A 27,745-nucleotide genomic window follows, 5' to 3' on the forward strand; every position below is an offset into this window, starting at 1 on the left:
CTAAGGAGTCTCCAGATGCTGATGTTTCTCCAACTTGCTTTGATCCTGAAAAGAGAAGTCAGACATTCGATTGGTGGTGTTAATACTTAATAAAGATGATAATTACAAAAGAGGAAATTGGTCTCAAAAGAGCTTCAACCCAATCTACAGCCATTCATATTTAAATAACTGGGGGTTAGCCAGAATCAAATTTCTAATATGTAAAACTTTAAAATGCACTAAAAAGTAAACAGGGAAATCATTTTTAAACAACTTTTAAAAACCGACATAAGAGATGCCAACAACTCAGAACGGTGTACGATGAGAAGAAACATTCTCACCTTATCCTTTTTACCTCAATCTTTTTCATTCAAATTTTAGTTACTATGGTGATCCAGCAATAAATAATAACCTCATAGTTCTTTTTCTTGATTTGTTATCTTTAGGTAATACCTAAGTTTCCCCCCCTCCTCTGAGGATATTGCTCATTTATGCTTCCCACCTTCACTTCTCATTTTTTCCCTAGTGTTTAATAACTGTATTATTACTATTAGTTGGGTTAATTGGTTATTACCTAAGTTGAAACAATATAATTATATCTGTATTTTTGTTCCATCAAGGAGCTCGAATCTTAACTCTCTTCTATGTCAGATTAGGTATTTAATGCACATATCCTTCCTTGTAATTATATTTCTTTCCCTCTACCTTCATTTCTTTCAACTACAGTTTTACTTACAACATTAAAAGTTTTTTGCCTTTCCATTCTGATATGAAGGCACAACTAAATATTCTGTGCTTTGCCTAATAGGCTGATTCTAAGTCTGAAAACCAACAGAATGCTTACATTGTCATATACGATATACGACATACATATACATACTATTTCTGCCAGGTTAAGAGGTATGCTAGTTAGAACTATACTTCATTTTCTACCAATGATGTAATTCCTGAACCACTTAAAACAGAATGTTTGTTATATTAAAGACATACTTTCCATCACTTACTTTATGATTGTTACTTTATGATTGGCCTTATATAGGTTTTCTGTGAGGCCCAGTAGCACCCAAATTGGGTGCTCCAGGGTGTCAACTATGTGGGTTGTGTGTGCCTTTCTGTTGTTGAGCCTTGATTCCTTTTGGCACTTCAATGAGTGTGACTGAGACTTTGGCCACCTGGCTTTGTGGACGGGCCATGACTACAGCAGATGAGCTGTTGTGCAAAGGTTGAATCCATGCAGCAAGAGTCAATTTTAGGGGGCTATCGTTCTGGCCATGTCCACCCTTTTAGTGTGTCATTTGTGGAGCTTGTTGGGTGGGTCTCTTTTGTGGTGTGAAGTCAACTACCAGGTTTGTTGGTTTTATAATTTCTTGGGAGGGGCTCTTGTGTAGGCCACAGCCTCCCCTTGTGCTGGGGTTATGGCTTCTGAGTAGAAGCTGTTTTGTGACCTGTGGTTGGCTACTTTTGTTCTGGGCTTGGGTCTCTTAGGAGAGGCTGCAGTACAAACCAAGACTGGCTGCCATTCATACTGGGTTTGGGACTCATATGTGGGCACCACAGTGTTAGGTGCATCCATTCACCACTTGTTCTGGGCTTGTAACCACTCAGTTGAAGCTATGTTTAATGCCAAGGCTGGCCTACTGCTTGTGCCAGTTTTGGGTCACCTAATTGGAGTTACTATGCAAGTTTCAGTGGTCCCCTGCTTGTGCTGGACCTGTGGCCAGTTAGCAAGAACTCAGAAGCACACTGAAGCCGGCTGCTGTTTGGGATTTGTGGACCTTTGAGAGAGTTTGGGAATTTCACAGCATGATCCTAGGCAGGTTCTTTTTGTTGAGGAACTGGTGGAATACACTGGTGCTCCGCAAGCAATATGCGTAGGATGGGAATCTCAGAGAATCACCAGGACAGGGCAAACTGTGTTAGCCCGGTTAATGAGGACTCAGATTGGTGCCTACCTGTGTTTGCTGGTTGGGTTGAAAGAGAGTTCAACAAAGGAACAATGGTCCCTGCCAACGCTTTTGTCCTATAGAGAGTTGCTCCCATCTCCAGCCCCTCCAGCCCTCTCCCCAAAGTTAGTCAGTTTATTTCCTCCATGTATGTCTCTGGTGTGTTTTGAGCAGCTTCCCCTGTGCTGTGAGTCCAGAGCAAGTGAGTCTATAGGTAAGTCTTTGTGTGTCCCCTTTAAGATCTGCAGCACCTTGGTCTCTAGTAGCTGTTGCACTTTCACTTTATGGGACCTCAATCCCCAATTGTTTTCATAGTTAGGTGTTATGGAGTTTCCCCTTCCCGGCACTGATTCCCTAGGTTGAGGAGCCCAGTGTCGGTCTGGAACCCTTCATATCTCAGGGATTTCTACAGCCAAGATATCCTTCCTGATTCTTAATCGCCATGCTGTGGGTGTGGGACCTGCCCATTCTACGTCTTAGCCTCTCCCACCAGTCTCTAGGTGGCTCTTCTATTCTTAGTTATAGGAATTCTTTTTGGTTAGTCTACAGGTGTTTCTCAGTGGTGATTGTCCTTTAATTTATTTGTAATTTTGATGTGCTCGTGGGAGGTGGCAAGCACAGAATTTGCCTACTCCATCCTCTTGACTGGATGTCAGAAAAAAATTTTTTTAAGGAAAAAAACACTTTTATGGATGTGGAAGGTATATTATATGGAAGATTTAATTGTAATGATATTGACTATGATCTGGTTTTTTTTAGTAGTTTTATCTTTACCTATATTTTAAGTTCATGTAGCCTTTAAATTTTATTTATTGATAGAAATATTCCATCAGCTAAGGAGTATGACTTACATAAAATTAAGGATATGTAGTCGAAATACCCACAATGCATTTCTTACATAATTTTAAAAAATTGTTAAGTAGAAAACATGGAATGTCCTCAGTCCTTATTCCTTTAGATGTTTTCCTCGAAAATATTTAAGGTTTTTAATCTTCACAAGAAATCGACTTGCGTTAATTTAGTGGAAGGAAATTTTAAAATTAATTTAAAATTTTAAAATTGTTCACAATTTTAGAGTATATGGGAATTAAGTTTATACTTTTGTGGTTTCTTGTGTTTCCATGTATTGTGAAATTTGGGCAAATTCTTGTCTATTTAGCTTTGTAGTGAAGATAGGCAGTGATTAGGCTTTTGTGCATATCAAGTATAGCACCTTAAGGTAAGCAGATATTATGAGTAATATTCTGCGATTTGGAAGTTATTATAGTTTTGCTTGTTTTTAATTCCAAGGTTTTGGAAATGAAAGACTCTTATTCTTGTAGTTATGTTGGTGTTTGATAGAAAGATAAATCCATTAAAATTTGTTTTCTTGTTAAATCAGTATTCCTTGTTCAAGAATGCCATTTTTATGGATACATTAAAGTTTTTTAATAAAAAATGCGAACAAACTGCAAATACATCATGTGATTTAAAGAATAAATTTTGAGTAGCACTTTATTATATCAAAGAAAGTAAAATGTTATTTGACATAATATTTTATATTTTAATTTTACATTTTAGTATTATGCTCAAGCTCAGATTAATGCTGGTGTTTGTCTCAGTGGCATCTACTTTTCAGAAGCATGACTGTATCTTCTGGGAAATGCAAAAAGCAGCTTGTCTTAAACTTTGCACAATTGTCATTTTAGTTTATAAATTTTGAACATTTAATCCCAATGTATTTTAGGTAAAATCTTATTAGGGGACATGTCCATCCTAGATTAAGAGGGGTTTTCCCCCCCTCTTATTTTTATTATTTTCTGATACATATTCTGTCACCAGGAACTGTGAAACAGTATTGGGAATTAAATCCCTTCCAAATGAAAAACATGCATTGTCACTATTTTATAAATAATGAGATTATGCTTTAGAGTCCAGTATATTGCTTAAGTCAGTTTAATGATATTAATTTCTCTTTTGTACACATGGATTTGATGATTTGAATGGTTTTGATTGGGATGAGGATACTTAAGTAGTTTAAGGATCTCATACTTTTTTGCTAGAAGTTCTTTTTACTTTTTTTTTTTAAGTGAATAGTTTAAACTCTGAAAAGATACTGCGTAAATTAATAGTGATGACCTCAAAGGAAAATTATTTAGAAACCTTATAGGACATATTCCCAAAAATGATAGTATTCCAAGTTGTCAGTAAGGAAATGCAAGCCTTTAATAAGTTGTTATTTTCATTCTGAACTACTTTTCCCAGTTCAGAAACAGCCAGATAGTCAATTTATAATCGCTCTGGCAGAGGGAATTAAAATAATTTAAAATTTACCATTTGAGTTGTCAAAGTATGTCCAGGGAATAAGAAATGTTTAATAAGGGTCTGTCATGTGTTTAAGTTCTTCAGTAAAAGTAGCATATACAAAGCTATATTTGAGAAGTTAATTTTAAATCTTTGTTTTACATTCTAGTGAATCATTTTTGGGTTTTATACCAGAACCGATCTCCTTGGTCATTGTTATTTCTGTGGTTTGTATCCCAAGGTTCAAAAACTAATAACATTGTGATAAACTCCTTGAGCCATCCTGTCAGCTGTAGCTTCTGCTTTAGAGCCTTTAAGATATAACTAATGTTTTATTGCCCGTTCTGCTAACAACTTCATATGCTTGGGATAAGTGCTAATAAACTACAAAGGTAGATAATGTTCAGACTTTTTTTTTTTTTTTTGGTATAAAATTTTTAGCTCTTAGTGACTCTAAACTAGATAAGTCATAAGTTGTAGGTGGTGAAAAGATTTATGATTGGTGGGAGGGAGAGTAGTAGTGTTCATTTACTACTTTCGGTTTTGTGAACCTTATTGTCCAGAGATCTAAAGATTGAATTAACCATTCAGCTGAAGTCAGCCCCTTTAAGGGTACTAATTTTTATATTCCAGACAAATGCCTTTTTAGCTGTTACGTTATTTTGTGAAAAATAATACAGTACTAGAACTAGCTGGGTGGGTCTCTATTGTGGTGTGAAGTCAACTACCAGGTTTGTTGGTTTTATAATTTCTTGGGAGGGGCTCTTGTGTAGGCCACAGCCTCCCCTTGTGCTGGGGTTATGGCTTCTGAGTAGAAGCTGTTTTGTGACCTGTGGTTGGCTACTTTTGTTCTGGGCTTGGGTCTCTTAGGAGAGGCTGCAGTACAAACCAAGACTGGCTGCCATTCATACTGGGTTTGGGACTCATATGTGGGCACCACAGTGTTAGGTGCGTCCATTCACCACTTGTTCTGGGCTTGTAACCACTCAGTTGAAGCTATGTTTAATGCCAAGGCTGGCCTACTTTATTTTGTGAAAAATAATACAGTACTAGAACTAGCTGGTGTATATTCATATTAGAGTAAACGTTTTGCTTCATACTATTGAAATTATTTTGTAAAAATAGGTAAATGAAAAACTTGATTTACATCAAGGACAGAGAATGCCTTAATCATTCTTGATATTTTAAATGAGATGAGGAAATAATGGATTATTTTCTAAGTTTCAGGTATGGTCAATACAATTTAATGATCTTTTCAAAGAAAATCACTAACCCTACCTGCCAGGAAAGTTAAATGTTTTGATTGTAATCTCATCTTTTTTCTTAACCTGTAGCATATGGGAAATTTGTTGACTTGATTATTGATGTTAATTTTATATAATATGACTTGGTGAATTAAATCTATGGTTTAATTTCTTGCTTCGAATTATGTCTTTCTGTGGGTTTTACTGAGCATTTGAATAGTGTTAGTGTTTAAGTTTATTTTTCTTTTCTATTTAAAGTCAAGCCACTAAAGTTCATATTTTATTTTTGTTCTTCCTAATAGCTTATAATAAATAAGTAGTTACTGTGATAAACAGTGCTTCTCATTTAATGCTTCTCATTTTCTGATTTACTCTCATTTCCTAATTTAATCCTCAAAACAAATTTGAAGTAGGTACTGTTATTACTATGTTACATATGCTTATAGAGGTCAAGCAACTTGACCAAGTTCAAGCACGTTTTAAATTTAAATTTAAATACTAGTGATATTTATTTCTTAAGAGTCCTTGCTCCTAAGGCCTTGAGGTCACATGTAATTTGTATTCACTATGACAATATCGAAATAGTATTTTTTTTTTTACACTGATGTTTATCATCAATTTATGAGAGTTAAGCCTTCGAATTATCTTACCTATTTTGCAGAGCTCTTTGTCTAGTAACTCTTCTCACTGGAGTGGATTCCAATAAAAATAGTACTATATTTCATTGATTTCAAGATGCACAGGTTTTTTTCCCCCCTGTATTTTAACATCACTAATATCAGGATGTATCTTACAATAGATTTTGGAGAATTCTAAATTTAATAGCTAACGTTGTTTGACTACTAATGAAAGCTCGACCACTAACCTATGTGAGTAAAATTTCCTTAACTTCCTCCCTTTAATTTCTTTTATCCTTTATTAAGAACCATCTAGACTCCCAAATTCCTCATCATAAACAAACCCAAAGAGGAAAATATCTATTACTTCAGAGGAGAGAGAAGATAGGAATTGAGTTTTGAGTGTAATATCTATTTCTTTTATCAGAGCACTCTCACTGGATTACAGTAGTGTCAAAAAGCTAGCTCTTTTCTCATCACAGTCAATGTAAGGAAAATATGATTTCTATTAGGCAATTTATTATAATCATATACGTGATAACACGAAACTTTTGCAACCCTTTGCAATTTTTTTTATTCCAGAAGAAATTATATTTAACAGTTTAAGGGATATCCTAAATATAAGATCAGTTATGTGTGTGTATATATTGTAGAGTAGTTAAACCTGGTTTAAGAAATGGAAGTGTTATTCCAGTATATATTATTTTACTGGGTTAGGGTTATTTAATTACCAAGTCACATTTCCCTCTGCACTTTAATAACATTGGGAAGAGTGTGAAAATAAAATACTGGAGGGGAGACCTCTGTAAGGTAAATGTGTGACACGCGGAGAGAAGTTTTAAAAGCAAGCCTTTATTGGGAGAGGGCTCCCAGGTGAGGTTCACTGGTCCCGAGAGGAGAGGGGCCAGAGAAGTCATGCTCTGGGGCGAGAGGGTGTAGTTTTTATGGGGTTATGTGTGGGTAGGGTATAGAATGGGGGAATGTTAATTGAATGTTAGTTGAGCATCCAGATTAGGGTGGTGGTGCCAGGGCTTTAGGGTGGGCCCTTATCAGTTGGACTCCGGACTTCGATGTCTGGCTGGAAGGTTTGGATTCCAGTATCAAGCTGGGAAGTCTCCAGGTAGGCATCTGGTTGGCCCTTCCCCCACTGCTGACCTAACAACCTCTAATATTGTTACCTAGGGCTTTAAAAACATTAAAGCTTATAACTAACAAAGAAAAGGTAGCCATCCTTCATTGAGTGAGTAAATGTATTGTGACATTTAAAGCAGTTGGTTAGGATTTCTGGCATATGAGTATGCATAGTATAGGTAATCCAAAGTAAGGGTGTCCAGTCACCTTATCCCAATGGCTGAAATTCTTGATATTCTTTTTCCTTTATTTATTATGGATATTAATACTTTGATTTTATCTTATATCTGGAAAAATACATAACACACATATGTAAATAGGCACAAACATGTTCATTGTTGGTTAAATGTCCTAATTAATACAATATTTTCAAAAGCCGGACACAGTTTTTGAAAATATTGTCTTAGCTTTCAAACACAGCTGTTTTACATAAATATAAAATCATGATTTGATGATTGACTACACGATGGAAAGGGACTTGAAAATATAGAATTTTTTACACCAGAACTGTTTCATCAGCCTAGTGTTGGGCTAATTTGTTGCTCAGAATATGGCCAATTTTTAGCCTTTAAATCTGTCTTTTTGCAGCAGTCAATAGTATTGATTATCTCTTCTTCCTTAGCTCCTAGGACAGCCCTTTCTCTTTGCTGGTTTATCTTCTTAATCTCCTTCATTGGCTCTCACATCCATCTTCAGTTGTTCAGAAGCTGTCCCTCTCCTCACCCCCAGGATTTGATCCTCGATCTTTACATGCTATTTTAAATTTTAGTGACCATACATGAGTTGTTGACTCAAATCTACAGACCGTAGCCCCAGACTTTACTTTGGGGTTCTAGCTTTCTGTTTCCAGGTTATCTAATTACATCTCCATCTCAGTATGAAGCAGTGGTTGGTGATTTTCTTAGCTGGAGCAGAGGAAACAAGTGAAATAGCCAGGAAGGCCCTTGACAGTGTTAGTTATGTATATATGCAGTTACACATACATATGAACATACGTACTTGTTCATTTTACCTCATACTTTAAAGTAGAATTTAATGATTAGAGCAAAAGTATCATAATTTAAAAGTTTTTGTTTGAGAAAAGTTCTTTATCTGTACTTTATGAATGTAGTAAGTAGATTATGATAAGCAGGTTATACTTTATACTATAGGGTAGTTATTTATCTTCACATTTCATTTTTGTCCTCCTTTTTCCTCCTCCTTTTTCCATTTCCTTGTAAGAAAATAGCTCAAGAAACTGTCTAGAATTAATAGCTGGGAACTTCCGGGCTTTACCAGAACCTCCCTAGATGTTGCAGGCCCTGATGCAAGCAGCGTTGTTTAGGGGCAGGAATTTTTATAATGGCTGTTAGGCAGAGGGGCTAAAGTTGCTAACTGCAGGTATTATCCTCTGCAGAAACTCTGTTGGAAATTCTTTTCTGTCAACACTTATATTCATATGTAGATTAAAAACATGCCCCCCCCCCGCCCCCACCCTTCTACAAGTAAGAATGGCCTACTTAGGAACTTTTACTTCTGAAGATTTGGTAATCTTTTGTAATAAGTATATTCTCTAGAACAGTGTCTTATTTCAGAACTCCTTTCCTTGTTATCCCTAATTTTGTTGTGAGTTAACATGCTATCACTTATTAGGGAAATTTTTAGATTCTTAGTCTTTCTTTGGATCAGTTTTGATATATATAGGATTTAAAGGGTAGTCTACTTAAACTTGTACTTTTGAGTTTTCTTTAAAAAATACTTTTATTTCACATAAATTTGTCAGATATTATTGTTTTATGTTTATTTCTCACTTTCTTTACTAAAAGCCTTTTTTTAAAACCCAGTTTTATTGACATTTGTAATAAACCCTGTTTTTATAACTTAGACTACATAATTTTACATAAAATACTGTAGATCGAGATAATTTCTAAAAAAGACAGAAATGAAAATGGGAAGAAATTTGAGAACACATTTTAGACTTTGTGTTTATGTATAGCATCAAACTCATATCAAGAAGCCTTCAGTAATACTGCTTTTAAAAAAGACAACCAGGAGGAAATGCTGTAGTTCATTTAGCTTATAGAACCAAGAAAAAAAAGAAGCATCTTTTGTTTTTTGCTTTTGGAACATATTTTTAATAACTGATAGTACTCCAATGGTAACTTTTTCTAGATTTTTGTTATTAAAACATAAGTAATAGAGGATCATGATTTGATCATGATCAAAGGGTAGACAGATCAATAGTGTAGACATCAATAGTGCAATAATCAGCACCCAGATATTTTGGGGGGTGAGGAGAGATGATGGGAAGAAGGAACTTTTCCTCACTAATGGTAAAATATTTCTCGTTGCCTTGCCCCCCCCCCCCAAATCTGTACAATGGAAATAATTTATTCATGGTTATTTTTAAGGATTAAATGAGATAATACATATTAACAACTTAGAGTAGTGCTTAGCATCTAGTAAGCCCTCAATAAATTTAGCTGCTGTTATTATTATTTGGATTTTTAAAAGGACAACCAGTAGTCAGAGATGGCTGATGGTAAATTGCACCTGCAATTTAAGATTTAACAAAATAGTTAAGATATTAAAAATGGTGCTGAACTTATCACTCTACCTGTTTATTGAATTGCTTTGGAAAAGTTAGCATAAAATTTATTTATTTATTTTTTGGTCTACAGCCATGCTACCCTGAACAAGCCTGATCCCATCTGATTTCAGAAGCTAAGCAGGGTCAGGCCTGGTTAGTACTTGGATGGGCGACCACCTAGGGAGACCAGGTGCTGTAGGCTTAAAAAATAAAACAAAATAAGGGATTGTAAACTAACAAGGTCTTTGCAATCTGCGAGGTCAACCAAGGGTTGCCATGCCTAAAAAATTAAATAAAGAAAAATTTAATTTTTTTATTCTGGTTCAGTAGAATGAATAAATTTAATGACAGTCTTACAAGTGAAATAACTACATCTAACCTTTTTGTTTTTGTTTTTGTTTCAGGTTTCCCCTCAAAAAACCTATAAGGTAAGTTGTTCAGTTGCACTTCATATGTTTAGGCTAACTTTAATTGGAAGCATTCCTTTGAAATTCTGGTGGGTTTTTGTGGTTTTGAAAACGTGGATTTTAGTTCAAAATTTCAAAACATTTTACACATTAAAATATAACATGTTGCATATTTTTTTTCTGGAAGGTGGCATTGGTTTGATAACATTTTCAATATTTTTAATATAAGTGTTTTAAAAGTTTGTTCAAATTGATACTTAAGGTCATTCCCTATGAAGATACTTAATTTTAAAATCTGTTGTGACTGTTTCTAGTTGTGAATAGCTTGAGAATGTAAGTGAATTGCCAGTTTTTAATGTATTATCATCTGGATAACTGTAACTGCCTTTAGTTAATGAACTTTGGTAGACTGGATCAGTCTTAATTACTTTAAGACTGTAAAGGAAAAAAATCCATAGTGTTCAAATATGTCTGTGTCTGTAACTTCATATTTATGGATTTCCCAGAATTAAATGTCTCTTCCTTAGAAGTACTTGTTCTTCACCATTTCTTCTCTCTGATATTAATTATTATAAATATTATTTAAAATACTGGTAGTATGTCATTCCTAATTATTATAGTACATTTTTCATTTTTAGTAACACCATAGTTTAGGATACCAGTGCTAATCTTGGCATTCCAGTTAATTAATAGTGTATATATTATAGTTATGGTCATATTTACTGCCCAGCCATTATCTGATCAGTGTAATTGGGTAGGCCATAGGAAAAATAATAATTCTAGTATCATCTGAGCCTGGCTAAGCCTATTGTGAACTATAGGCAGGCTCTAAGTGAAGCTTCCCTGAGATTTTTTAACTGCCGTCATCAATGCTATATTTACACAGTGGTTTTAAACCTGACCATAGTATATGTAGGGTCAGGAAATATGTTTAATTATGTTTTAGGCACTATTTACTTATCTGTTAAGTGGAAATAGTAATGATTAACCTTTAAAAGCCACTATAAAAGAATTAAAACACTCATTTCTAAGAATAAAGTAGACTTTATACTAAATACTACTTTTATAATTTTTTTTTTTTAGGTGAGGCAACCTTCGGTTGACCTCACATATTGCACAGACCTTGTCAGCTTACAATCCCTTATTTATTTATTTTTTTATTTTACTTTATTTTTTAAGCCTTCTGCACCAGGTCTTCCTAGGTGGTCTCCCCATCCAAGTACTAACGAGGCCCGACCCTGCTTAGCTTCCCAGATCAGACATCGGACTTGTTCAGGGTGGTATGGCCGTAGACTACTTTTATAATTTTTAAGCACTTTTTATAATCAAGTAAATAAACTCTATATTATACACAGCATAGACTGAGTATTAAAACTTTTTGAAAAATATAAATTAGAGAGGTTTATGAGACTGAGTAAAGTAAACTGATATCATAGTTTCTTTTTGTAAGACACACTTTGGATTATCAAATTGTTTTAATTCTAATGACTGTCTTTCAAATATTTGATTGCTTTAATTTAGGCATGGAAGTATTTTGAACCGAGAGTCACCAACAGATAAGAAGCAGAAAGTTGAGCGCAGTGCATCACATGATTTTGACCCCACAGGTAAAACATCATTCTTCTAAAGAATATTGAGAGTTGTGAACTTCAGAATAGTATAGCTTAAGCTATATAACTTCCTGAAACGCCTGTTTCAGAGTGGCTGTTTAATCTATTTAGGGCAATCCTTCCTCTTCAGTTATGTAATTCCTCCTTTGCATTCCGGAGGAATGCAAACATTTTAAATTTTCAATACTATGAATTCCACTGTGGAACATTATCATAGAGTGTTATATTTAAAAATAGTGATGATAATAAATATAGTTACTGTATCATAATTGGATATTTTGTTAAGACCAAGGACTTAATATTACAATAAATCATAGGTATTAGCAGTAGTATGTCATAAAGTCAAGTCTATAACAACTACCAGTTTCTGTAGTCATTTAAAAATTCAAATGTGGTCATGATAAATTGGAGTATTTGATAAAATGCAGCTTCAAAAATTAATTATCTCATTTTAGAGTAAGCAAATGAAGTTTCCTTTTTCTTTAGTCAAAAAGTATTTTGAACTCAGAGCCTGTCTTTCAGCTTCCCTAGTGTTGGTCTTTCCTAGAGTTTTAATGTTAGTAGACTTTCAACTATTTGTATTCTTAAATTTATATATACAGTTTGAACTCCTCTTGTAAAATATATTCTTTTGTTTTCTCCTTGTAAATTCACCCAGTATTAAATTTATAAAAATTGCTTGATAATTTTGCTTTTCTTAGTTGAAACTAATGTGTTCTTTGTGCACATACTATTTTATTCAGTTGTGTATTCCTATGATAAAAAAAAGGAATAATAATAATAAATGCTAAGGTCCCAGATACACAAATATAATATATCTATAGAAATAAAATTTTAAATTTTAATAGAGTATTTTTTTGTATCTAATTAAGATGTTTCATGCTTATAGTATAGTATTTGAAAAAATATAAATATTATTTAGGAAGGGAAAAATAGAAAGTGAATAGCTAATAATTTTACCTGCATCTTAGGTAGTAGGTAAAATGAAACCTAGTCATCAATTTATGGGGGTTTGGTGGTGGGAGTATGTAATATGTAACTTCCGGATCTCCATTAAGAGATAATTCTTTATTTCTCACACCTAATTTTGACATCATGGGGCTTAGAGGCTTTCATATGTATGATTAGTTATTGTCTTGCTAATGAGGGTCACAACTTTCTGCCCTATGTTCATAAAAGTATTATAGTCTTGTGAGATTGACTTATTCTGTATTATTCATCTGTGCTGTTACCATCTCCAAAGACAGATTTAGTAAAGTGGTATGCAGTGCTTCATAAGGAGATTATTATGGCTTTTAGTGCTTTTGTCATCTTTATAATTGCCACGTGATATACTGATATACTTTGTAGACTATTCATGTGTTGTTTTGTTTGAACATATTTTTATTGCACTCTTCTTTGATAAATCTTTAAAATATCATTACTTGTACTGTTCGTGACTATTCTAAATGCTGTCACCTGTGATATTCATACTTTGTGTTTGCACGATTTAACTTGATCATGATTCATTCTTTTTTCCCCCATGAATTTTCCCCCTTACATTGGTCTCCATATTTTCTATATCTCTCCTTTTCTCCCGCTCTTGTGCAGATAGCTCCTCCAAGAAGACAAAGTCTAGTTCAGAGGAGAGTAGATCCGAGATATATGGTAAGCTAATGTAGCCAATTCAGCCTTGCACCTTTGGAGCTTGCTTCATGCTTTTTTCTTCTTTAAAAATAACTACAGCCTTCCTGTGTCTGCTCTGCATGGCATGATCTACTGCAGGGAAAGGGAGCCTGGGGTTTTAATGTGGCTGTGATGTGGAAGCTTAAGGTTGCTAGAAACTAACATTGTAGAGTAAGAATAGGCCATATTACCCATCTTCTCTTTCCTCTTGTTAAGAAAGTGATTATCTCTAATATGTTGGGTCAGGTTCCTCCAGATAACATAGATGGGCAATGAATTTTTGTTATCTCTTCCCATGTCCTATTTGCAGAGTTTGGATCATTTAGAATTTTTCATCAGTGCTATCAGTCTTTTCCTTTAAGTATAGTGCTGGTATAATGTATTAGTAGTTGGAAATTTTTATTTTATTTTTTATTGGTTTCTTTATTTTTAGTTAATTGCTTTATCTTCTGGAATTACTTCCTTCTTGTATAATTTTTCCACAACAGCAAAAATACCTTAAGTATTTTATTTTTAAATTTGAAGAATTTTTCTTTGCTTTTCATAAGTTTTCCCCAAAGCTTATTCTGAATAGGAATATTTCAAAATGACACTTTTTAAAAATAATCTTTACAATGAGCAGGTTTAACCTGAATGTTTAACTTCTGCAACAGGTGATCGAAACACTAATATTTCCAGATTCTGTCCTGTCTTCCAGGGATACTATAAACCATATTTGTGAAGTTCATACAGATTATTTACTTTTCTTTGCATAGTTTTACCTTCCCTCTTTCCTTGTGTTGGCATCTAATTAGTTTTTTGAGAAAGTGAATAGGAGAAGCACTGTCTGGAACCAAGACATTAAAAATAATCTCTGAAAGACTAAGAAATTATTTCTTTTTTAGAAGATTCTAAATTTGTCCTTAAAGGAAAACCATATGTTCTCTAATAGAACCCAAAGTCTCACAAGTAGATGTTTAAACAGGTGCAACTGTTTTCCTAGCTCTACAGCCATGAAAGAAAAAAAAAAAATGAAAATGTCCCTCCCCCCTTTTAAGACATTTTGTAATTTCTACCTCCTGACAGTTGAGCCCATAATATCGGGTACTTTTTAATATTATGAAGCCTCCGTGTTTGGTTATAAACCAGCTAATGCTTCTTTGTTAGATATATACACATAGTTCTTTCCTTGTGTTTTTGTGAGCAGTGCTTTTTCTATGTAGTTAAACCTTTTACAGGAGTTCAACAGGAAATGTATACCATGTCTAATGGAATGTCAAGTTTATGCTTTTTCTTCCTTCCAAAGTATTTGGCTCCACATAAGTAAGAAATAGCTTCTGAATTTTTCACAAATCTTTCTGTTCCGTATAAAGCACTTCCTATAGTTTATTCTCTCCTTAGGAATGGGAACACAATCTTTATAGCTTCATTTATTTCCAGTAGCCTTTGCAAGTGTTTTATTTCATCACCCTCACCATTTTCCTAGGTCTGTGGTATGTATACAAAAACTTGCTGTTTGGTTAAGATAATAGGATGTTTGTTTTGGATGACAGGGAGATAAATGTGTGTGTGTGTGTGTGTGTGTGTGTGTGTGTGTGTGTGTGTGTAAAAGCTTACTGTTTAATTTGGATGTTAATTCCAGTGATAGGAATATTAAACATAGTTCAGACATGCCATTCGCTAGGTAGTAATAGAAACATTTTAAGTGGTAATGGAGAAGTAAAGTGTGGTTTTTCTGTGTTTATTTCTTGAGAACCCTTGAAATGCCTTTTTTTTTTTTTTTTTTTTTTTTTTAAGAAACTAGGCCGTGAGTCCTTAAAAAGCACTTATCAGAACAGAGTTATTTAGCATTTTGACTTAAATCTCTTTGACATTACATATATTTTATCACCTGTGTAAATAAATTTCTTCAGACTGTGTGCAGTTAACATGGGTGAAAAAGCATCTGTAGGGTGTCAAGGAAGGCTTGGAAATACAGGAATATGAGAGCAGAGTCATAGCAAATGGTGACATTGCTTTAGGGTAGAGTCTCTTAACAAGTCATCTTCTAACTTTTGAGATTATATATTATTTTGTAGTAAAATTCATTAGCCAGATAGTTAACACAAATGCCAGGTATTCACTTACAGATTATTTATTTTAAACTTCTTAGTGATTTTTAGAGCTGTTTTTATCAGGTAGATTTACTTTGCTCGTTTTAAAAGAAAACCAAGCATTTATTTTGTATTGGCTTCTGAGTTTCTGCCTGGTGAAAAGTGGGTCAATATTTATTCTGTATCCCCTTATTTTTCCCTCTGTACCTTTTGGAGTCTGTTGGTCAAATGCAGGCATATTTTCTGATTCTCAGTTTTAAAACTACTTAATTTTCTATTTTTCTTACTAATATTGTAATGGAGAAATTTTGTTGCACGCGCGCATGTGTGTGTGTGTGTGTGTTAAGATAAGCGATTTAGCAAGGGAATTTTGAGTTAGATTACTTCTTCACAACTTCTGTCTTAGTTTCATGAAGAGATTCCAGCTAATAGTATTATGTACAAGAAAATGAGCCATGCCTTTTTGAAGCTGTCTTAATCTGCTGCTATTATGAAATACAAGAGACTTGGCTTAAACAACAGCAATTATTTTCTCACAGTTTTGAAGGCTAGAAGTATGAGATCAGGGTGCCAAGAATGATTGGATTATGGTGAGAGCTCTTCTCTTGACTTGCAGACAGCTACCTTCTTGCTTTGTTATCTCATGGTCCATATACATTACAGAGAGAGAGAGAGAGAGAGAGAGAGAGAGAGAGAGAGAAGGAAGGAGGGAAGGAAAGAGGGAGGAAGAGAAGGAAGGAAAGGAAGGGAGGGAGGGAGGGAGGGAGGAAGGAAGGAAGGAAGGAAGGAAGGAAGGAAGGAAGGAAGGAAGGAAGGAAGGAAGGAAGGGAGGGAGGGAGGAAGGGAAAGAATAGAGGGGAGGAGAGGAGAGGAAAAAGAAAAAAGGAAAAAGACAAAAGAAGTAGCTTTCTGACGACTCTTTATAGAAGGAAACTAATCCCATCTTAAGAGCTGCACTTTCATGACTGCATCTAACTGTACTTACCTCTCAAGGACCTCATCTCAAAATACCTTTGCATTGTGGGTTAGGAGTCAACGTGAATTTTGTTGGAGACACAACATTTAGTCCATAAGAGCAGTGAACCGTTATTACTTGAAATATCCTAGTTTGGATACATCAGAGTATATATTTTTTTAATTCACATTTTTTTCCGCTCATATCTCTAAAAAGTTCTTGGTCTGATTTTTACTTTCACCAAGCTATTATTCTGTTTTCTTCTTCAGCTTTGCAAAGAGCATTCTACAACATGAACCTTCAGTGTCCTTATAAATCATTCACTTCTTAACCTCTTGAAATTTTACTTCTGAACACACATACTAATCCTATGTAAAAATCTATTAACTTTTCCTTAGTTCTCACCTTTCCTTTGAATCATTTGGCAATGATGATGCCCTTTCTTTGATTTCTATAATATCAACCTGGTTCTTTTCTCTTCATAATTGTTTTGTCTTGTCTTTATTTGATTGCTTTTTTCTCTTATAAATGTAGGCATGACCCAAGTTTGTACCCTTGATATTTCTCCCATATTTTTAACTATTTGTTGAATGCTTTTACTCTTACTGTCCTTTGGATTCGGAATGACCAGTCTGGATTTCATCATTGTTTCCTATGGCTAGAAATCAATCTTCCTCTTGATTTCCCTGATTCTTATAACGGCAGTGTCATTTTTCTGTTAACCTAGTCTTACTTTCTTAAAGCTATCTTTGACTTCTCCTTTTACCTTGTTCTCTATAGTAAACTATTTGCAAGTTCTAATTGATTCTATCATCACATTATTTTTCATCCTTCACTTTTTCATTCTCACCTCTTTGTTTAGTTTTTCATCATTTCATTAGACTATTTTAATAAACTCATAACTTTCTTTCACTTCAGTTTCACATTGATTCACTTCCTATTCTTCATTCTGTATTCTGTCAGATTAATATTACTAAAGTAAGGATTTGGGCATCCAGTTGCTAGTAAAGTACAAGTAGTTATTAAGATATGCCATAATTTGTTTCCAATTTACTATTCTACCTTAATTTACTACTATTCACATAAAGTACCAGACTCTCCTCCAAATTTTTATTTCCTGAGTGCGACTTGGTATTTTTGCTTTGTTCTTGCCATTCCCATTGTCTTTGAAAGATTTACGTCCTATAACTCCCTGTTAGAGCCCTCCCCATCCTTTCAGGCCCATTTCAAATATTGTCACCTTTGTGAGGCTTTACTAGATTTGCCCAGCTACTTTTGTTGCCTAAACTTTGACATCTTGCTTTGTATATAGTTATTTTTACTTCTATTCATCTTTGCATCTCCCGTAATGTTTGACATACTGGAGTCACTCATTGAGATGTTTTTTGTTTTTGTTTTTGTTTTTTTAATTTATTTTTTTTTAGTTGTGGCAACCCCTGGTTGACCTCACAGATAGCAAGGACCTTGTCATCTTACAGTCTCTTATTTTTTAAATTTGTTATGCCTGCAGCACCTGGTCTTCCTACGTGGTCTCCCATCCAAGTACTTAGCAGGCCCAACCCTGCTTACTTATTGAGTTTTAAATATGTGATTGAGTTTTAAATATGTGATTGTTGAGATTGAGATGAGTGTTTTAGTAAAGAGTTGACAGAATAAAATGTTGACTCATCTTAATTAGATGTTTTTCCTGAAAAATTTTATAGTAGAGGAAAATGTAACTTTGAAAAGAGACTGTTGGTAATAGTCAAAAAAATAAAATCAACATACTTAGAACTTAAGGTTCCTCTTGCCTGCTGACAGCATTGTGCATTTAAAATGAAGAAACTTTTTAATCAAATGTCTTATTAAACGTATATGTTTGGTAGCAGTTTAAAAATGAGCTATTTTTATGATGTTACACATGGTCTTTCTCCACACCCTTCCCTGAAGCTAATTCTTAAGAGGTGAGACTTAAAGAAATTTGATCTGTAATAAAATCAAAGATGAAGAAAGACTAATATATTTTCACTAAAGTGAATGCAGTGTGGAAGGTTTAGCATGTTGCCTTACATATTAAACACTACATTTTCATTAATTTGCTATTTGACAGTATAGTTGTTGCCTTTTCTCAGGAATGTATTATAGTGAAACTTTCTCACCTTTTTTAGAATAACTTTTTATGAATTGTTCCCTTCCCCACTCTATTACAAAGACCTAATTTATTTTTTTTTCACCTTCAAAATACAATCCTTGGCAATTATCTTTTAATCTTTTTATATTGGTTTCAAATACCACATTGTTATAACAGTATAAAAAAAAGTCCTTTGTTACAAAGAGAAAATAAAATTTAACATCTTTATTTCACTAATGGCATGAAGCCTGATATCTTTTATCAGCTTCTGGGTGAAATATTATGATCCTTAAAAAACAGGAAATAAAGAAAAATGTGTTTGTAACAAGAGGAGTTATTTTAGGGTAGAGGGGAATCAAATTATTTTTTAGAATTTAGCCAGGGCAGAAGTTAGTGAATGTCCTTACAGAAATATTTGTCTGCATTGCATAGTTTTCAATAATCACTTTTTCTTAAAAAGTGATTAGGTCTGATATCTTTGAATTAGATAAAAATTTTGTGTAAAATAAATTCAAGTTTGCTTAGTAAATACTCATTGAGTACCTATTATATGTTAGGCACTATGATACAAGTAAGAGTGCAAAGATAACAGGAGACTTACTTTCTGGAAGTTCACAGTCTACTACAAAAGAAAGAATTGTAATACATTTTGGCAAGTATAGTATAGAGATATACACTAGTTTACCGATACTTCATATGTACTTAAAAATGTGGCACCAAGAACATGGAAAATGAAGATGTATTACTATGACTAAGTTTCAAGGAAGTTAATCCTTATTTTTATCTTACTTGTTGAGCATTTGCAAAAATGGTAGGAGGTTGTTAATGCAGAATTGTTTTTAATTGATGGCATCGATAGATGAGTAATTATATTTCTGATTAGGAAATTCCAAGGGCAGCCAGTGCCCAATCATAATAAAGTAATACTTAACATTTATGAGCCCTTATTATTTGCCAGGCTTAAGTTAATTACTTTATGTTCATTATATTAAGGTGAAATAAACAAACATAGCAAACTCTTAACCCTTATTACTCTTCTTCCTTACTTTTTATAAGCACCCTATTCTCTACAGAGTCCTGAAGAAAGTGTGTAAGAAGCCCGGAGGCTTAAGCACAACAAACACTAATATAAGAAACCCTTAATTTGCTGAGTTTCAGCTCTTGGGAGAACTGGGAGGGATAGATGTCGTATAAAAAATATATATATATTAAGTGTCGTGGTTGTCTTGATTTTTATTTTTAAAGCCACAATACATAATTTATTTAGAAATTTCAAATAAGCGTAAGGGACGTCATCATATGTTTGTTTCCAAAATCAGGCATGGATTTTTAAAAGATTCTTGTAAAATATTTGGAGGTTCTCTGGTTCATATATTGTATTATGGATTAGAAATTTATAAAGAATGCTGCTTTTCTTCATTTTAATGTATTCATACCGTTTCTATTTATAGTTTTTCCTAATTACTTGAAGGAAGCAACATTAAACAAAGGAAAAGGGCTGAATTCTGATGGATCGTCTTTCCTCTCCATTACAATTTACTATGGTGTGGAGTGATGAATTCAAATGCTATTTTGTATTTAGTAGTCTCTTGAGTTGAGGGTTACACATTTTTTTAATGTTGAAAATTGACTTTCTTGGGATACAGTTTACATAAAATAAGATACACTCGTTTTAAGTATGCAGTTTGATGAGTTTTGACAAATGAGTATACTTGTGTAACCATTACCTTAATTAAGATACAGGACATTTCCATCACTGCAGAAAGTTCCTCCACATTTCTTTGCAATCATTCTCCCCACCTTGCCCCTAGACAACCACTAATCTGCTTTTTGTTACTATATTTTAGTTTTGTCTGCTTTACATTGGGAACATATAGTGTGTGTACTGTTTTGTATCTGCCATCTTTTGCTTAGCATGTTTTTGTGATTCATCCATATATGAGTAGTTCCTGTTTTTGTTTTTTCTTGCTAAATAGTATTTTATTGTAATTGATATAACATTTATTTAGCCATTCTTTTAATGGATGTTTGAGTTGTTTCTAGTCTTTGGCTCTTATGAACTTAAAACTGCTATATGAACATTTGTCTGCCAGTCTTTATGTGGACATGAGTTTTCATTTCTTTTGGGAGTGAAATAATTGGGTCTTATTTAAATAAATGTATGCTCACCTTTCAAAGAAATTTCCAAACTATTTTTCAAAGTGTACCATTTTACACTTCCACCAGCTATCTATGAGTGTTCCAGTTTTTCCACATTTGTGTCATCATTTGGTCTTTTCAGTCTTTTCTTAGCCATTCCAGTTAGTGTATAGTGATATCTCATTGTAGTTTTAATTTCCATTTTTCTGAAGACTGCAGATATTGAACACCTTCGCATGTGCTTATCTTTCTTTGACATGTGTTTATTCAGGTCTTTTGTGCTTTTTAAAATATGTTTTCCATTTTTGAATTGGAGAGTTTTTTAAAAAATGTAATTTAGATCTAAGTACATTATCAGATATTTGTATTGTGAATATTTTCTCCCAGTCTGCGGCTTGCCTTTCATTTCTTAATACCTTTTAGAAGAGCAGATGTTTTAAATTTTGAGTCCAATTTACTGTTTTTTCTTTCATAGTTGATGCATTTTGCATCCTAAATAATCTCTGCCTACCCTAAGGTCTTGAAGATTTTCTCCTATATTTTCTTATGAAAGTTTTAACATTATGTTTAGAACATGATCTGCTCTAAGTTAATTTTTGTGTTGGGTTATGAGTTACAATTCAAGGTTCATATTTTCCATTCTGGGATCCAGTTATTTCAGTCTTTCACCTCTAGTAGGCTCACATACTTGTGACATTTCATTAACAGCAAGAGATACATGTGGATAAATCTATATAAAGATATGCAATCTGTAACATATCCTTTGTTTTGTACATTAGACTTATTTAAAAGAGCATGACTCTATAAACTTTATTTTGAAGAATTGTTTATTTTCTAACTATATATATGTGTTATTTTATATGTTTTATATGTTGAGTTTTTAGTGATATGCTTAGTTTCTGCAAAGCTGAAGGTATGTATTAAATCTTTGGTTAACACAGACTTCAGTATCTTTATCTGATGCATAATAAAACAGTTGGGTACTAATCAGGGTTCTTCTTTATAGGACATCCCTATTCCCTAGATTATGGTCCTCATTCTCTTTACCTTGCCTTGACAATTTTCGTTTGCTCTTTAACTAGAAGGAAAACATTCTCCTGTAGGAATCAGGTCAGTATATGAAAGTGATAAAAGAATTGGTTGAGCTCACAGATTCTTTCTTTGTCTTTTCTACTTTTTTTTCTTTCTGTTTATTTTTCTGTGAGCCACAGTCTTTCTTCCCTTTGAACTTTTTCCTTTTCTCTCCTTTTTGGGAGAAGAGTTGTAGGTGCTCTGGAAGCATCTCTTTTCTTGATATGTAGTGTGTTTTCCTGACTATAATTTCCTGAGAGTAAGATTGGATTTCACATTAGGCTGCTTCTAGCCTAGTGCCCCAAAATGTTTTGACTGGGGGATAGGGGAAGTTAGAACACCAATTAGAGCACCGAAACCACAGGGTAGGGAGGACTTATATTACAGATAAATATCATAGATATGAATGGGCTTTCTTTCTGTCACCTTTCTAATACTTCATCTTTTCCAGTTTTGCCATAGGTATTTTTTATCGTGGAGTAGTTCTACTCTACCTTTCCAGTGAGAAACCAATATATATGACTTTGTAGTGTTCTTGTGTTTGTTTTGTTAACGTGATTAGTGTTCTTATTTTATATGTGGGTTTCATGTGCTACCTTATGTTTCTCCAGAAAGAATAGAGTTCATTACTAATATGTAATTATTGTCTTTTTTTCTCTTCGTTTTTCTCTTCTCTCTTTACCCTATGGTACTTTTGCAGGTCTTGTTCAGCGTTGCGTGATCATCCAGAAGGATGACAATGGATTTGGGCTGACGGTCAGTGGAGACAATCCAGTCTTCGTACAATCTGTCAAAGAAGGCAAGGCATTTTTAAAAATAGTCTTGTCACTAGGGAGCAAACAATAAAATAGAAAATCTTAAATAATATCTATTGTCCAGAATAAAATAGTCATATGCATAGCAGGCCAAATGGCCTGCTGTGCTAGATTTCTCTTTTGTGTCATAATTTTAGGCATTAATTTATCCCAGTTGGATTTCTTCGTACTTTATAGAAAGAAAATAGTTCTTATATAGTTTTAGAAATCTGTGACTTTTAGGTCATTATACTTTCATTATGCATCAGCACTTACAGAAGTTTGTGGATTATTTGTTCATGGCACCAAAGTTATTTTAGTAGAGACAGATTAAGCAGATAGGGTCAAAAATGCATGCTTTATCCAAAACAACAATAAATCTTCTACTGTTATTACCATAAATTGAATATTTTCTTTATGTTTTGGTAGGTATTTTTTATCCCCATTTCATAAGTGATATTGAGGCTTAAGGTAAAAAAGCATAAAAATAGTCCGAAGTCACACAACTAGTAAGTGAAAGGGGCAGTATTTGAACCTAAGTCTTTCTGACTTTAAAGCCCATGTTTTTTACTTTGTTACACTGCTTTTCAAGAAGATTATCAGTAATTGTAAATGAATGACATTTTAAGTAATTCATTTCTCTTACAGATGGAGCTGCCATGCGGGCTGGAGTACAGACCGGTGATCGAATTATCAAGGTAATGAAAAGACTATTATGCATTTTACGGTGGAATTTTTAATAAGCATATATTAGCCATATTTTAATTTTTTACTTGGATTTTTATAAAAAGCAGCAAATCACATATGGATTCATGGATTATAAAAACATTTATTTTAAAATTAATATTACCCTTCAATAAAAGGTAAAATAAAAGGATTGAGTAAGTGAAGTCATATTCTTGTATAGAAGAGTAGCTCATAGTTGTGAACATCATTTCTCTCCATATTAATTTGTTAGCAAGAAGTTTTCATCAGAATATACTGGTAGAATTGGAGAGTTGTGCCATTACTTGTCAGATGATTGAATAATGACTTTACAAAGGTATAAGATTAGCTAAAGAAAAAAGTGTATTATTTATGTGGATATGTGTGAGATGAGATAATGTGGATTAATTTAAAACAAGTGACTCTAGTCCAGACATAAACCTATCAGTGGAACATAACAGAGAGTGCAGAAACAAGCCTCAAATTCTTGAATTGTGATCAGTAATGAAAGAATGGATTAGTCAGTAATTACTTTTGAGACAGTTGACTAATTTTATTACTTAAAATCAAATTACTATACAGGAAAGGACACCATGAACATACTTACAAAGAACAATCTGGGGAAAAAAAATTTGAAATGTATTACAAAGTATATTCTTAATTGTAAAGAGCACTTTAATAACACTTTTCAATTACTGGAAAAAGAATAAAAACAGTCTAATAGAAAAACGGGCAAAGAATTCTATCAGGCAATTCCTCAAAGTAATGGAAATAAATAATAAGGATATGTTCAACCTCACTGATAACTTAAATGTGAAAATATATTTGGTTATCAGAAATTTTAAAAATTGATAATATACATTTAGCATAGTTTGGGTATGGTAAAATGGCTATTCTCGTAGGTTGTTGTGAGTATAAATTAGGTAAAATCTGTTTGGATGGAAATTTGTAAATATGTATCAAAAATGATATACTTTAAGTATCTAACCTTTGACTAACAATTTTGCTTTTAGGAACATACCTAAGGAAGTAAATGTACAAATGTGAAGTGATATATTTATAGGGAAATTCATTTCAACTTTATCATATTGAGAACTTGTAAACAACCAAAATATGCATAAATGTTTTATCTGCAGCTTTGAAAAAGAATATATTAGGTCTATGTGTACCTATAATGAAAGATATCCACAATACAATAAAAAGTATTTGCAGAAAAAAAGACAGTTATAATATATATGCATATGTATGTGTCTGTGGTGTGTACGTGCTAAAATAGTGTCTCAAAGATTAAACATCATGGTTAACAGTTATCTCTGGTGGGCATGATGAGTATACTTTTATTTTATACACTGATACATTTGAACTTGTAAAAATCAATATTACTTTTCTCAGAGAACAAATAATGTTATATCCATGTTTGATATTTTTACCTTAATTTGTATTATTTAGTGGAAACTGGATAACATTTCCTACATGTTTTCCTAACATTTCCTAGCCTGTCTGAAAATAATTTTCTTTGTAAAGATTAGGTCGTGATTGGAAAACTAAAAGTAAGTTGAATGTTATTTTGGAAATATTGCTTATTTTTTTATCTTTAAAAATGTGTTATGCTTTTGACAAATCATAATTTACTTGTAATAAAAATAAAAGCAAAGAGATATTTTCTACTGCAAGGGCTCTTCATTATGAAGGATTTGTAAACCTGTTGCATGGTATGTTTTGTCATCTATCATGGTGAATACATTGCAGTGCCCTTTAAACCAAGGCCTTGTTTTGTGTTCAGGCTCATAATACCTTATAGAATAGTGGTAAAAATGAATATTAAACCAAATATATACATATTTTAATAAATACATAACCCTGTTTACTATATTATAATTGTTTATGTTATGTATAATAATTCCTGAAGTCAGTTTAGCCATTTTCTCAGTAGAATGTATCTGATACACATTATTTTCTTATAGGTGAATGGAACACTGGTGACTCATTCAAACCATTTGGAAGTGGTGAAGTTAATCAAATGTAGGTGAATGTTTTAGTTGTTTTCTGAAACCTTCAAAGCAAGGATCAGCAAACATTTTCTGTAATGAACGGATAGTAAATATTTTAGGCTTTGTGGGCCATATGGTTTACTAATTGACTCTGTCATTATAGCTAGAAAGCAGCCATAGATAATATGTAAATAAATGGGTGTGTCTGTTTTTCAATAAAATTTTACTTGCCAAAACAGTCTGTGGGCCAATTTAGTCCCTTGGCTAGAATTTGCTGACCCCTGCATTAAAGGAAAGTCTTAGGTGAAAATTCTTAACTAAATAACTATCTTCTGTCAACTTCAGATATGTGGTTGATTATAATATATATACTTTCCATTCTTGGTAATATTGAAAGCATGTTTCAAAGAAATGTATGAGTCACCTGAGAAAGAGGAGATTGAAAATTGGACACAGTGGCCTGGACGAATTGAAATAGAACTTTAAAAACCATCTAATATAATCACTTTCCCTTAGATAAGTAAATGATTAAATCTAAGGTAGTGATCTTCTCTTGGAAATCTCCAAGGTTAAGAGTTTATAACCTGCATCACACTATACCATAGTAAAGTAGACTAGAAACAAGGAATAGTTTGTGTCTAAGAAGTAACACTGTAGTTTTATTTAATCCTGTTTCTTTTCATTGAATGGACATCTTTAGAATAAATTCAATAAACTGAATTCCTTCTTAGCCTTCTATTGCTTAAGTAAAGCAGCCCATGAATTCCTTTACCTTTTTATTGGAGTACCAGTGCTCTAGATGGTCACTTTGACCATACTGCTTAACTTTAGTATATATTTTTTTAAATATGATGATCAAAATTAGAGTCCAAAAATTAGATACTTAAATAAATTTAATATTTAATAAGATTATGATTTATAAATTTTATGTGCTACATAAATAGGATGGTTATGATAATAAATATATGCCTGATAACTAATTGTTACAGAATATAAAAAGCAAGATTATTTCTTTGGCTTTTTAGGTTATATATATTATACTCATTCCAATATAAATTTTACTTAAAATATTAAATCCTAGGACTATAGCAATAGATTACTTATCCATTAATGAGAGCCTAGCTAAAAAATTAAGGTAAGCGTAAAACACTCTGAATATCCAAAACAGATAGAAATTTGAAATGGCTACAGCCTGTGTTCTATACTTGTAATAGAGCTTCCTTGTATTCTACTCCTTAATGCATATTCTAGACATAACAAAAATGATTTCAAATCAAAGCAGTTTAAAAACAGAAAAGAAGGGAAGAAGTAGGAAGCTATTTTAGGCAACCTCATATTTAAGTAAATAAGACATAATAGATGACTTTCTGAGAAATAAGGTTGAAAAACCTTAAAAAGGGTATATACTTAAAATCCCCCCAAATCATAGCATTTGTGACCATTAAGTGTAAAAAGCAAAAAGTTTTTAGAACTTCAGACATTATGAAAGAACTGACAGTGAATTCCTTGGTAGAGTTAAATTGAGGACAAAGTGTGAAATACATTTAAAAGTGTAAAATACATTTAAAAGTTCTAAGAGAAAGATTTTTGTCATCTTCAAGTCAGTTACTGAAAGAAAGCCTTTATTTGGAAAGTACCATTTCTTCTTGATGCTAAATGAGTAATGAATGTCTTTTGTTAAGTCTTTCTGTTTATGGTTAATTTTGCTTTCTATAGTTTTTTTCCCTCTATAGTATAGCAAGTGAATTTCCATCTTTTCCATATTTTTAAAATTAAAACTCACTACTTAATTATTGTGGGGTTTTTCCCTGGTTTTCGTGGGATGTATTTGGTCAAATTTATTTATAAAGTTCCTTTAAAGTTGCATATTATATTCCAGAAAATTAAACTCTGCCTAATTAATATCGTCTTAAATATAATTTTTCAAATTTGCATTTAAGAAAATTAAACATAGCCATTAGCACATAGTTGATATTAACTCATTCTTCTCTAATTTGAAAAAATGGGAGTTATAAATTTTATTTGCTTTTATATAATATCCGATCTTATGAGTACGAATTTGCTATCTGAAAATAACATCGTTGTTTTAGATCTTAAGAGGAGTTATAACAGAGAAAAAACAGATCAAATTCTTTTTATGTGGAGAAACGGTTAACAGATGATGAAACTCACATAAAATTGGATCTTCTAGACCTGTCAAAGACTAAATGGTGAAATGCTAAAAAAAATCTTTTTTGCAATGTTAATTTTCCTTTCTCTTCCATCTCCCCACCCCCAGCTGGTTCCTATGTAGCTCTCACTGTTCAGGGACGCCCACCTGGGTCGCCCCAGATTCCACTTGCTGATTCTGAAATAGACCCATCAGTCACTGGACATATGTCTCCCATCATGACATCCCCTCAATCACCTGGAGCATCTGGGAATATGGAGAGGATTACTAGTCCTGTGCTTATGGGGGTA

At 33.1% G+C, this 27,745-nt stretch overlaps 1 protein-coding gene and 1 non-coding gene across 3 annotated transcripts in view; both read left to right on the forward strand.

The window, feature by feature from the left end:
• ARHGEF12 (Rho guanine nucleotide exchange factor 12) overlaps positions 1-27,745 on the forward strand; it is a 130,451-nt gene that overhangs the window by 43,733 nt on the left and 58,973 nt on the right. The window contains exons 2-8 of one of the 2 annotated variants that reach the window (XM_036221728.1): positions 10,171-10,194; positions 11,695-11,780; positions 13,374-13,430; positions 22,496-22,594; positions 23,238-23,287; positions 25,259-25,316; positions 27,564-27,742. In XM_036221728.1, the coding sequence (XP_036077621.1) occupies positions 10,171-10,194; positions 11,695-11,780; positions 13,374-13,430; positions 22,496-22,594; positions 23,238-23,287; positions 25,259-25,316; positions 27,564-27,742 (553 nt within the window). The remainder of the gene's footprint in view (positions 1-10,170; positions 10,195-11,694; positions 11,781-13,373; positions 13,431-22,495; positions 22,595-23,237; positions 23,288-25,258; positions 25,317-27,563; positions 27,743-27,745) is intronic. The other variant, XM_036221729.1, reaches the window with a different exon arrangement.
• LOC118603466 lies at positions 9,850-9,968 on the forward strand. The gene has a single exon (XR_004951215.1). It is a non-coding gene; the product is annotated as a 5S ribosomal RNA (ribosomal RNA).

The sequence above is a fragment of the Rousettus aegyptiacus genome, unplaced genomic scaffold (assembly GCF_014176215.1).
Source record: "Rousettus aegyptiacus isolate mRouAeg1 unplaced genomic scaffold, mRouAeg1.p scaffold_m13_p_5, whole genome shotgun sequence".
Lineage (NCBI taxonomy): Eukaryota > Metazoa > Chordata > Mammalia > Chiroptera > Pteropodidae > Rousettus > Rousettus aegyptiacus.